A 13,424-nucleotide genomic window follows, 5' to 3' on the forward strand; every position below is an offset into this window, starting at 1 on the left:
CCCTCCTCTTTTAAGACGCCCCTGTGTATGTGCCATTAATAAATGTTGATTATTGTACAATGAGTTCTATATCATCATAAAAAAATGTTTTTAATTAATGTATGTGATTGTGATGTGGCGTGTGTGGTCTGTTGTAGTTTAATATTAGCAGCTATCCATCTGAATTGAAGCTGTAAGAATTACTAAGTACTATTACCTTTGTAAGAAGCCCCGGGAATTATAATATTTAATAATAACTATTCCCAATCTCGCAACATGGCTGAGATGAGGTAAGTTTCCTGGGTACAATGGGTAGTCACTGCCTGCATGCAACCTGTATAGGGCAGGTATACACCCAGGTGAGAGAGGCAGAGCCTACGTTCCACCCTTATTCAGATGTCACATGTGACACGGGTGGGGGAAGGCCACGTCTGTCTGCAGCAGGAAATCACTGGCTGGGAGCTGTGCTGTATTATTGGGAACGACATTTTACAGGAGAGTGGGAGTCCGACACCACATTAAAGTAGGAGAGTCCGACAACCCAGGAGACCCCCCCTGACTACTACTGTACACAGCTGGTAAGACCCCACTTACTACACTACCTGAATGTATATTCCCTATGATTCCACAGGAGAATATGTATACTTATTACTGACAAATGCATTGTAATACAAAAGTAATGATGGAGCAGATCTCAGCATATGGGGTGACTGTGGCATCAGAGGGGGTTACTCAGGTGTGTGAGCACCCTTCTTCTTCCTGTCCTAGGGGTGTATATATGCAATGTATGGCATATCAGCTCTATCTGGGAGCGGTCTGTGCTAGTCTTTCCTGTACACATACAATGCTCTGGAGGTTCCTGTAACACACACAGCAGCAACTTTACTGACAGGACACAGTGTGATTCAATTTGCTATTTGAATCTAATGCAACAGGGTATGTATATGTGGGGAAAAGAGCTAGTAAGTATGCTCCACAACCAGCAGCTGTATAAAGAGTTAATTACATATATTGTGTATAATAGTAAGTTAGCAATAAGGACAGTGGCTAACTACATCACATCTATAGGCAGTATAGTAAATTTGTTTTATTCTTATTGTGGGTTTGAGTAAGTGCATTATTTTGGAAGATAATATGAGAGAAAAGTTATTTTAAAGGGATGTAAATGTGATCACTGGTATACAGCACCTTCACATGACAATGTTGAAATAAGCACTCTTAATGATGGAAATACAATTTGGTGATTTATTACATAAATAACAAATCCAATATCCAAAAAGAAACCAATCCAATATAAGTTTAATTGGAGCATGGGTACAATTGACCGCTCTATACTGATAAGCAGTTGTTCTTTGTGTTTTCTATACACTATACAAATCGCAAAAAGTACGGTCCTGTGCTACTACGGTCCTGTGCTATTACGGTTCTGTGCTATTATGGTTCAGTACTACTACGGTCCTGTACTACAGGTTGAGTCTCCCCTATCCAAAATGCTTGGGACCAGGGGTATTTTGGATATCGAGAATATTCCGTATTTTGGAATATTTGCATACCATAATGAAATGTCTTGGGAATGGGACCCAAATCTAAACACAGAATGCATTTATGTTCTATATGCACCTTATACACACAGCCTGCAGGTCATTTTATACAATATTTTTAATAATTTTGTGCATCAAAAAAAGTTTGTGTACATACATGAAATTCATTTATGTTTCATATACTACTGTACACCCTATGCACACAACCTGAAGGTTATTTTATACTGTATTTTCATAATTTTGTGCTTTAAACAAACTTTGTGTACATGGAAACATCAGAAAGCAAAGGTTTCACTTTCTCAGTCATGCTAAAAATATTCCGTATTTCGGAATATTTGGATATGGGAGATTCAACCTGTACTACGGTCCTGTGCTATTATGGTCCTGTGCTATTACGGTTCTGTACTACTACGGTTTTATTTAAAAATTTTCTTGTCATAAAATGTTACTTGCGTGCCAGTTTGTTTCAGCGCCGTTGTAGGGGCATGCATAAATGATCCACTGTGAAGCCATACTCAGTGTGAGGACTCATAGCGTGCGTGGCTGTTAGCAATTTCTGAGTAAGGTCAGGGCTTGTGCAAGTGTGCGTTTGGGTCTGATGGTACTCCTCGATTGTACCGATGGTTTCGCTATTCTGCTAAGTATTACAGATGTGCGTATGGTAAAGTGGGCATCCTTATATAGTGTTGGGTTTGCATTGCGATCGCAGTGGAGTGGCTTGCTATCACAATTGAACTGCGTGTGTACGAAATATTGCGATCCGTACTGAATAAGGCCCTTAGTTAATTACCCCGGTATGTACTTAGAAATGCTATTAAAATTGCAAAGGACAGCTCTCCCGGTAAGAGCTGTCCTTTGCGATAGCCTCGGATAGAGGGACCTTTCCGGTTTAACACCCAGAAGTCCCTCTGGCGTGTTTCTGCGCATGCCAAGAAGGGAGCTGGGAGGGATCTGATTGGATCCCTCTCAGAGGGCGTCCCTATAAGAATCCTCATCAGATAGCGTTACTGGGACGAAGCACTTAGTACATATGGGTAATGCGGTAAAACGTTTTACTGCAATTTTCAGTTTAGTACTTCTCGCTCTTAGAGAGGATGTTTAGTTAATAGAATGTCCCCCAGCAGAATGACAAACTCCTCAGAAGGCACATACAGGGGTGTAACTAGACCTAAAGGGCCCTATAGCAAAATTATAATGGTCCCCCGTCCCCCTCTGCACTTCTCACTCACCTTCTGCGATTTACCTCTGCTCCATGGTTAGGTCCTCCTTCAGCAGAGTGCTGTGTAGGGCAGGCACATCGCTTCTCCTGGTCGGCTCCATCTCTCCTCACTGTAGAGATGGCTAGCGAGTGAGTGTCTCAACACACTGACTCGAATCATTCAGATGAGTGAGTGATTCGAGTCACTCAGTGTTTGGTGTGTCGAGACACTCCCCTCCCTAGCCTCTCTGTCACAGTGAGTGGCAGCTTCGCCCCCTACACTGCTGATCCGACCTGATTTATACTTCTGCACTGTGTCAGATCAGCAGTGAATTGGGCGGAGCTGTCAGCGACTCACTCGGAGCTGTCAGCGAGTCGCGCAGTTACTGCCAGGGCTCAGGGAGTTCACTGACTCAGGAGAGTCAGTGAGAACCCTGAGCTGTAGTGCTGGGCTGTGGGGGTGCGGAGCTGTCAGCGACTCACTCTTGAGTCGCTGGCTCCCCTGCTGGCTACAGCGCTGCACTATCTAAAGAGCCGTGTCTCGAGACACTTCACTGAGTTGAGCCATGTGGCTCAACTCAGTATAGTGAATCATTCTGCCCATTCCTACCTCACTGACTGATGCTGGGAGGAGCAGTGCTGAGCCTGCTGGGAAATCCCCTGATCATGGCCACGCCTTCTCCCAGCGTCATTCAGTGAGGAGAGATGGAGCCGCCCGGGAGGGCAGATGCGCCTGCCCTGCGCAGCTTAGCAAACTGCTGAAGGAGGACACAAACATGGCTGGCCTGGCACTGATGACGTCAATGGGGTACATTTATGGAAGGGGAACTATCCGCTACCATCCCCACAGGCTCCCTCAGTGTACCCAACTGCCCCCCAGCATCTCTGACCTGCCCCACCACAGCAGCCTGCGCGCAGCATCCATTTAGTGACGGGAGAGGGGCTGGCAGAAGCCCAGCTAGTGAGGCTCCCCCCAGCCTGATGTTATTTAGGGGGCGTGGCCTATGGTAATTAGGTCACGCCCCCATTTTTGGTTGCGCTGTATAGGACCGGCACAGGGTGCTCCGACCCCTGGAGCCGGCCCTGACGGTACCACGCTTCCTTTTACTACCCCCTCATGTTATAATTAAAGGAACCACAGGCCCCCTAACTCTATAACACAATTGTTCAAGCTTGGCGACACAACTCCCATGCAGTTAGTTGATAGCTCTACTAATTAATAACTGTTTATAGAGTAACCCTACTGCAATGGATTGGGACAATTCCCCTGATCCCCAGATGCCGGGATTGGGTCATCGGTAAAATCCAACATTTCCCGGCTTTATCAACCAGAATATGATTGTGATCAGCAAATCGCCGATTTTTAACATCAATAATTTCATTGATTCCCTAAAGGATCACCTATCCTCGATGGCTGCCGATTGACATTTCCGACCAGCAGATCGTCAGTTCTGGTCTGATCGGGGAAATGGCCGGCAGATGTATGGAGCATTTACGTAATAAACCAGATGAAAGATGATGAGGTTTTTGAACCTACCTATATCTGATCCCACCTGAGTGGTCAGATGGCATACACTTGTGGTTTGATTACCTCCCACTATGCTTGCTTCCTATAGCTGCAAATACAGACAAAAGGATGTGCAATCTAAAAGGCCTGTTATGAAGTTGCACCTTCTTGCTGACACAATTACAATAATCAAATACACATTTACATTGGACATCCTGGTCCCAGGATTTTCGCAGAGATTATCTAACGACCTTCAACCATTTCCTCTCCTGAGTGGAATTAACAAGTTTATGAAAAACCTTCCAAGGGCCAACATAGGCTTTCCTGTACCTGTCTTCTCTGACTGTTAATTAACAAAATGAGAATTCTATGAGTCATCGGAATTACCATTCTACGGATTCTGTGCCTGATTCAGAGACGGACGCTCTGAACGAGCGCTCGCTCTGAATCGGGGCATTTTTTTTTTTTTTGTTCGGCCTCCTGGCTGCTCGCATAGCTGTGGGTGACCACCTACAGCTATTGCGAGCGGCCAGGATGATGGTCGCGATGGTCAAGACCATCGCGTCCATCGGGTGGTTGGGTCTCGTGGCCGCAAGCCCCAGAGAGCTTTTGGCTCTAATAGGGAACGCCTCCGTTTGTCCAGCCACCCCCCCTGCCCGCCTACCAAACGGGGCGAGCTGTCAATCACCATCGACAGCTCGCCCCCTTTGGTGCGAGACCCGGATCGACTCAGCACTTGCGACCGGGTCTGAATCAGGCCCTCTGTGTGAGGGAAGACTCATACCTCGCATTAAAAGAAAAATGTAACTCACAATATGCTCCATATGGGAATCGGTAATGGATCAAATACCGACAGCGGCAGGCCGGCGGGTCAAAATCCAGACAGCTAAAGGTAAGTAACCTAACCCTCCACTCTCCCCCCCTATCCCTAATCCTCCCCCCTTAGTGCCTAACCCTAACCTCCCCCCTTAGTGCCTAACCCTAACCTCCCCCCAGGGGTGCCTAAACCTAACCCCACCTCCCCGCACCCTAAACCTAACCCTCCCCGGGGAGTGCCTAACCCTAACCCCCCCTTCCCCTAGCCTAACCCTAACCTTCCCAGAGGGGGTGCCTAACCCTAAGTCCCCCCGGGGGTCCATAAACCTAACCCCCCATCCCCGGGCTAAGTGTTATACTTACCCGTCCGAGGATGATCGGGATGGCGAGTGTCAGTGTTCCGGCGTTGGGATTAAGATAGGCGTTGGCATTTCGACGCCTATCTTAAGTCCCTTGTCGGGCAGGAGGAGTCGGGATTTAGACCCCTGGCATTGCGTCCGCCGGTCTATTAACTACATCCCCTCTGTATTCTCTACAATTATGTTAGCAATTATAAATAAAATGTTTCCAAGTATTTACCAGATTCTTTTAATATAACGTACAGCACCCTTATGTTTGCATATCTGTTTAATATGTAATACAGTGACAAGGAACCAAATCAACCTATGCATTTATTGGGTTATAATGTTGTTGGTAAAAAATCTTCAGTATCAGTAAAGGGGTCAAGATTCAGATTTCTGTTTGCAGATCATCTCCTTTCTACAATGAAATCTGTTACATTGAAGGGGCTAGTGACACTATTGCTTTTCAATAATTTGATATAATCACCTCTAAAATAGGCCTGCTTAATTTTTTTTTTTTTTTTTAATCAAGTATTTTTTTTTTATTGGAAAACAGCTTCCAAAATTACATAATTACAAACAATACATGCAAAATTAAACAAAGCAAAGTCATCAGTTGCATATATGACAAAATATACATATGATACAAATAGACAAAAAATGGAAAAAGACAGAAAAATATCTGTTCATCAGGCGAGATACAAAAATCAGCAATACAGATATAAAAAAATCGCCTCAATACATAAAGCATACAAAATATCAGTAATTATATAACATAGATATGCTGTTATATCCAGGAAAATACTATATACTTGGATAAGTCGGTCGTCTCCACATGAGCCCAGACAGACACATGCCAACCAAAACTGGAAGAGGGAAAAATAGTTATACAGACATAAAGTCACCGGTATCTCTGCCCAATCTTGAATGGCAGTGGCACCACCTATCCCATTTGTCGTGAAATTTAGATATAGCATTACGGGAATTGAACATATGTTTTTCGTGTCTAATCACATCACCGACCAAGATTCTCCAATTAACCACATTAGGAGGGTCAGACGTAAACCACCTTCGAGCTACAATTACCTTGGCCAGTGTAGAAAGACACAAAACATAACGGTACAATATCAGGGAGTGTGTCTCCTCCAGGTCAAGTCCAAAGAAACAAACTTCAGGGCTAAAGCTTGGTAAAGAGGGGTCCGTGGTCAGGATGTCCCTCCAAACATTCTCCCAAAATATATGAACTAGCGGGCACTCCGGATAGCAAATGCCAGAAACCAGCACTCTCCTCCCCAAATCTACACAGGTAGTATCCTTCCTAAGACCAGCACGATGCAAGAGAACAGGTGTACGATATACTCTATTCAGGACATAAAAATGTACCTGTTGATACCTAACACAGGGTGTAGTATATTTAATTGAACCTAATATTTGAGACCAATGTTCGTCTGAGAGTGGGCCCAAGTCCGCTTCCCATTATAGCCTAAGGGGCATAAGCAATTCTGGTAAATTGCTATAATTGAGAACTGCATAGATAGAAGACACCCTACCCCTAGAACCCAAACTGGAAACCAAGGAGACTTAACAGGAGACTGGGATAATACAGGAGAAAAACAGGCAAATTGTGTATGTAGAGCATGTCTCAGTTGCAAGGGTATACGTTTAGGATGCCGGCGGCCGCAACACCGTCCGCCAGCTTCCCGACTCCTCAATCCCGGCTAGGGTTAAATGACAGGCGTCTAAAATCTAGACGCCTGTCATTACCCCTACGCCGGGAGACCGGCACCCGGCATCCCGGTCGAAGGGATGCCGGGCGCCACGAGCGGACAGCCGCGGGGGGGGGGAGGGTTAGATTTAGGGCTCCCGGAGGGGAGTTAGGATTAGGCAACCCCCGGGAGGGTTAAGGTTAGGCTAGGGGAAGGGGGGTTAGGGTTAGGCATCCCTGGGGGGAGGTTAGGGTTGGGCACTTAGAGGGTGGATTAGGGTTAGGCACTTGGAGGGGAGGTTAGGGTTAGGCACCCCTAAGGGAGGGTTAGGGGGTAGGTTAGGTTAGTTAGTACTTACCTGGGGACGATCAGGATTTCCAGCGCTGTCGGGCAGCCTCTGCCGGGATCTCTTCCTCTGTCGGCCTGACGCTGACGGGATTCGAACTTCCGGCCATGCGGCCGGCGATATTACATACCGATTCCATTGCAAGTACCGAAAAAATGCTGTATTAGGAATATCAAAGTCAATTTGTAGCTGTTGAAAAGACTTAAGGTTCGCACCCTCATACACTTGGCCTAGAGTCCTAACACCCTTCAGAAGCCATATATTATCCGCTGATAAATCAAGTAGTTCTGGATAAGAAGGCCTGCTTAATTTTTAACCTCTCCCTTACCCCAAATGTTTTGGAGGTCAACAGTTTCTGTACAATAGGTGGGAGGTTGAGTGTTCCTGATTGCTCTGATCTACATGATGGAAATCACAGGTGGTTTTGTATATGGACATTAAAACTGCTCAGCTTAACAATGACACTATAGTGGTAAAATGAATAATGGCCAATTCCTTACAATTTAATGAACATTATTTGCTATGACAATTCGGAACGGTGCTGAGGTATGGGAACTTACTCCCTCTAGACTTGCTAATATAAGATTCCCCCCACACGAAACACATGAGAGCCCTGGCACATGTGCCTAATAGCTGCTCTGTTATTGATCTGAACTATGCAAAGTGCAGCCTGTTCTATCACTCATATTATAATCAAGAGGACGTCTAGAGAAGCTGCCGCCTCCAATATGACCACATATGGAAAAGCACTTTCTTCATGATAAATGACATGATTAATGACTATAAGCTTGTAGATCATGTAAAAGCCAGGATTTCAAATGAATACAGGTGCAGTTCAGCCACAGGAGTAGTATCTGGGAGTCTTTAGTAACTGGAGTGGTGTAGGAATAGCCAGCTGTTCTGTAGTTCCCTATGCTGTAACTAGCAGCATATTTATAGTTCCTGTTTTTTAAAGCGACACCCGCTCTGCAGTGTAGTGCACTAGGAGATTAGAGAGGATGGTCCTATAAAAGTCAAGGATGAGAGTATGGAAGAGATCCAGTCACTCTGTATATTTCTGGGCCCTCACTTTCTGAAAGTGCCCAATAGCTGATGGATGTCTTTGTCACGCCAGCTACTCTCTCCTGTTTTTTACCTGAATGATTGGAGTGTGCAAATGTAATGATTAAATGTATCAGAGACTCTACAATACCATTCAATTGCCTTCTTTGACCATTTCATTTAGTCCAGAGATGCCAATGCATTATAATGTCACTGACTGTGTGTTTCAGCCTTGCAGGCCGCCCTGGTATTGCTGGACGCTGTGACCATGTGTGACGCTCTGGCCAGTGAGCGTAACTGCCTATCGGACGAGGAGGAAGACTTCATGGCAGGCGGAGACTTAGGGGAGGGATTTGGCAGAAAGCCAGGGGGTCTCTATGAGGCTCTCGAAGGGACTGAGTCAAAAACATTCAAACTGAGAAAAGGATCTGATTCTGAGGGTCACTATCATCTTGTTAAGAAGGGAGAAGATGTTTCCACCACAAGAAACCATGTCCAGAAGCGCAGTGTTCCTGAGGAAAGGAGTGCTACCAGACCTGGCACAGAGGGCTACCAGCGGTGCAGACAGAACAGCATTGGTAAGACGGTGCCAAATGAGGAATTATAATTATGTGCATGTGGGTATTTGTATACTAATCTCAATGTGATGATGTATTAAGTATGCAAGTGGGTACACATGGGCATCAGGGAACATGCCCAGTTACTGTCTGTTATAACTGTCTGTTATAATAGTGCCTAAGACTCTCTTGCAGTAATGATATTTCTTTGTGGTGTACTAATTTATTCAGGAAAAAGATCATGCTCTACTTTTGTGGCACAGCTGTTTTGTGTTACCCCCTGTGGTCGATTAAGCCAGTTCATCTTTTTAGATGCCCATTGACTCCCTTGAACACATCATAGCCTAATTTGGGTCCACTCTCTCCTATTTTTTTACTGTCCAGGTGGAAAAGCTCCGCATGAAACACACATTGCAAAAAAAATAAAAATAAAAGGCAAAACTGAAGAAAATAGAATATAAAGCCAAATACTCAGTAACAGCCTTTGCCACTTTATTTAAATAATTCTACATATAATTATATGTAACATGTACAGTATATAAACTTTATTACTATGTTGGGAGAATAGAGACATGAATTATGGGGCTCTTCCTGTCTATATGTTATATAACTGGTCTGTTATATGACACATAAATCTGCATGCTTTCACCAGTCTGTAAATATATGGGGCATAAGCCATATAGGGCCAAATGTAATAGGGTGAGAGGTTAGAAAATGTGAGCGTTTTGCAGTAACCTCTCACATTGGTCAAGTCAAGTGTTGTCTTCAAAATGGGAAAACATCTAGATAAGAGTTTACATCATGAGAGTTTACATTGTGAGAGTTTTTGGGGTAAATTTACTAAAGTTAGAGTTTTTAGAAGTGGAGTTGTTGCCCATAGCAACCAATCAGATCCTAGCTATTGTCTACTAGAAGGTTCTAGTTAAATGTTAAGTAAAATCTGATTGGTTGCTATGGGCAACATCTCCACTTCTAACAACTCTCACTTTAGTAAATATACCCCTTTGAGTCTAAAAACATGTGTGTTTACATGTTCTCAGACTCTATTACAATGACCGAGTTTAAAAAGTGTGAGAGTTTACTGCTTAACTCACCCTATTACATTTGGCCCATAAGCTTCATTTAAATTTGTCCATCAGCTAAATGTAAGTTGTTATTAAGTAAGGGTCTTGGTTTTCATATTTAACACTTTTGGAGGGGTATTCAATATGGGAGCGAAAAGTCCGTGGTGGACGTGCTCCACATCGGAGCTTTTCCTGGGATAAAGTATCGGGCGCGCGCCTGCTTTATCCCCGTATTCAATTAAAAAGCTACGAAAACGGGAGCCGGCGAAATAGGATCGACAAAAAAAAATGGGATTTACCTGGGATAAATTGTAGGACCCCCCTAAAGCTATCAAAACATGGGGGATCACTATGGGTACCCCCGTTTTAGCCTGCAAATGAAAGTCGGGGATTTAAATAGCCGCGGCAGGTGTTTTTTTTCCGACATTGAAGAAGTGATGCAGAAGAGCACTTAGGTTATTTTTTTCCTTTTTTTAAGTGGTCCCATCAAATTTGGGGTACATGAAAATGGGTACTAGCATATTTTTAAGTCCCTAAAGTGCCGCTAATAATCTATTCTAGAAAACACCTGTCACATATTTGCAGAATAGCCCTGAACCTATTTCCCTATTTTTAAACACATTTCTCCTTTTTTTTTCGCCCCAATTTTTAAATAAATTTTTTGGAGTGTCCCTATTTTTTTTTTTTTTTTTTTTACTTTTTTTGACAGTTATTTTTAAAATGTCATTCCCAGGGGTGCAGGCTATTTTTTTTAAGCCTGCACCCCTAAACCCCAATTCTGCACTTTTTTTCACCACCTATTCAGTGGTGAAAAGTTATCCCCGTTTTTTTTCAAAGACTTTTCGAACGATTCCGAAAATTTTCGCTCCAAATTGAATACCCCTGTTAATGTATCTTTTAACTAAAGTTTTCCCTGCTCCAAAAGCAATGTGGTGGTCCCATGACAGGAACCTGGCCGCACAGCATACAACATGTCCTGTGACAAAAATAGCCATAGAACAGTTTGAACTTCTCTGCTTTGATTAAGACCAATCACAATCTGTGTTAGAAACTGACTGAGCACAGTCTAACTGATAAACCTGGTTAGTAATAGGCGGAAAGGAAGCCAGTGTTGGAGGCAGTGAACTGCATGGTACCTTCACAGTTTTGCATGTAGATGGCAAGGAGGATGTTCACTTAATAATAAATGTTAGATTTAATTATTGTTTAATATACAATAGGCAGCGCCACTAAACTGCATTCTGTCGCCTCAGCCAAGGTACAATGTAATATGAGCTATATTTAATATGCTAAATCCTAGATTACGTATCTTTACTAACAAAACAACTTTTGAACAGATTTCCTCAGACCCAATGGCAAACTTTTTATATTGTTCTCAGCAAGGTTATACCTGTAATAATTTTACAATATGTTGTTTTTTAACATTAGGCCTTTGTCAACCCACCAGAGATAATATTTCTGTGCTGCTGAATGCTTTATTTAATTGAATTGGTGCATTGGCCTCAAGTAATACTGTCTTCATAGATTGTTTCCTGGTCAGCCACCCTGCTTTACATGGCACACGCATACCCGATTACAGTTTTGTCTGTACTGTAAAGTGCTTGCTAGATTCTCTCTGTCTTCATTGTGGTCAACAAGAGGCCCGGCAACAGAAATCTTGGAGCCTGGTACACTGATATTTCTGGCCCCACCTCAACGTTGCACCCACACCCTCGACCCCCGCCGCACATATTTAAATATATTTATATATATATATATATATATATTTTTTTTTTTCAGAAGAAATAAAGAGCGCACAATTGTAAAGTCTATTCAATCATATGAAATAAAAAGTAATAAATTACGTACATTAAAATTTAAAAGCAATCTGTATAAACCAGTCTGCGAGTTGCTGGCTAGTACAAATTTTCTTTGGCAGAGATTTTCCCTGGCAGAGATCGCTTGCGTGGGACTGCTACTCCGGACTCCGTAACCACGATAGATGGTGCGTGCCTCCTAAGCCTCGTTTTCAGAGCTGATGAGGCCCACTGCCAGCGCAATACAGCAGCTCTCCGTCAGATGGACCATGAACCGCTGCCTGCGTTGCTGCTGCAGTAATCAGCAGGGGCCCCGTACATAGCTGCACCCTGCTGATCACTGCAGCAGCCAAACAGGCAGTGGTTACACTACGGAACAGTGGTGCCCCTAGTCCCCACTTGTTGCCGGGCCTGGTCAGCAGATGTGCACATGTCATCACAGGCCTAGGCCCAGTATGATCATGGAGATGTGCAAGAACCAGGCATTCTCACATAATCGCTACTGACATGGGGTTTAGAAGATAACATACATTGAAATAGCCAGTAGTTATTAGTAATAGGATCCATTCTCCAGGTCTGGCCATATAATCCCATTGCTGTTTGTATTATATACAGATGCAAGCTCAGAAATTTCAAATGAAGATTTGAGGCAGCGTCTCCAAGACTTAACTGAGGTAAGTGTGACGACTAGCATGGACTCTAGTGGCTGTGTACTGGGCTGCTGTTGGGGGTCATTCTATTAGGTGTGTGTGGGGGGGCCAAGTTGCTGTTGCAATGTCGTAGAACCCTCATTTCCGGCACTGCAACTTGCCCCCCCCTCGTGGCTCAATCTAACCTTTACTCGCAGACTTTTGTGGGCAGCTCTATAGGGCTGCAAACAAATATCAGTGAGTCTGGGGGAACCGTAAGTACGGATAATACAGGGAACTCGTGGGAGATAGGATTGACCCTTTGGGGGGGGGGGGGGGCATGTCATTTCTATGTGGACATCACAGCAATGTTTTGCTGCGCACATTACCATTTAGTAAGGTAGGCAGCAATGTTCTTACAATCTCATTGACCTATTTGGAGTCTGCGGACACATAAGTTCCATAGGTACGCTGTAGACATCATGCTGAACTGAATTACCCCAAACCCATACCTTATATCATAACAAGAGTTCCTTTTATCAGGTGTTTTGTGGAGACCAAAGTACTGCTTCTAGGCTCCGTCATGTATTCTTCATTAGTATGATAGAACTGTATGTTGCTTTTTTTTCCCTCTGTGAGAGTGAAAAGGGGCTGTGTACTGTACTTGTTAGGTTTATATGTGGTATTTCATGTACATCTGAATACTAGTCCTCAGTATTTATCTTATGATGTATTCTCCTGGAATCCCACATGCTACTTAACCAGTTCTACAGGTTCCTAATGGTAAGGACTGCACACTGAGACCGTGATGGGGACGGATTACAGAAATTATGTTATGTTTTGTTATTACTCTACTTTGGTTATAACAGAAATGTCTCTCTTTATTCACAGTGGCCATACACT

The 13,424-nt window shown here is 43.8% G+C and overlaps 1 protein-coding gene across 3 annotated transcripts in view; it reads left to right on the forward strand.

Annotated features, from left to right (window-relative positions):
* Positions 1-383: 383 nt before the first annotated feature.
* CCDC125 (coiled-coil domain containing 125) overlaps positions 384-13,424 on the forward strand; it is a 55,396-nt gene continuing 42,355 nt past the window's right edge. For 2 of the 3 annotated variants that reach the window (XM_088443778.1, XM_088443780.1), the window contains exons 1-3: positions 781-915; positions 8,706-9,053; positions 12,508-12,566. In XM_088443778.1, the coding sequence (XP_088299904.1) occupies positions 906-915; positions 8,706-9,053; positions 12,508-12,566 (417 nt within the window). In that variant the 5' untranslated portion in view covers positions 781-905. Of the gene's footprint in view, positions 558-780; positions 916-8,705; positions 9,054-12,507; positions 12,567-13,424 lie in introns of those variants that run through there. The other variant, XM_088443779.1, reaches the window with a different exon arrangement.

Source organism: Taudactylus pleione, unplaced genomic scaffold, assembly GCF_031769625.1.
Source record: "Taudactylus pleione unplaced genomic scaffold, aTauple2 ptg000333l, whole genome shotgun sequence".
NCBI lineage: Eukaryota > Metazoa > Chordata > Amphibia > Anura > Myobatrachidae > Taudactylus > Taudactylus pleione.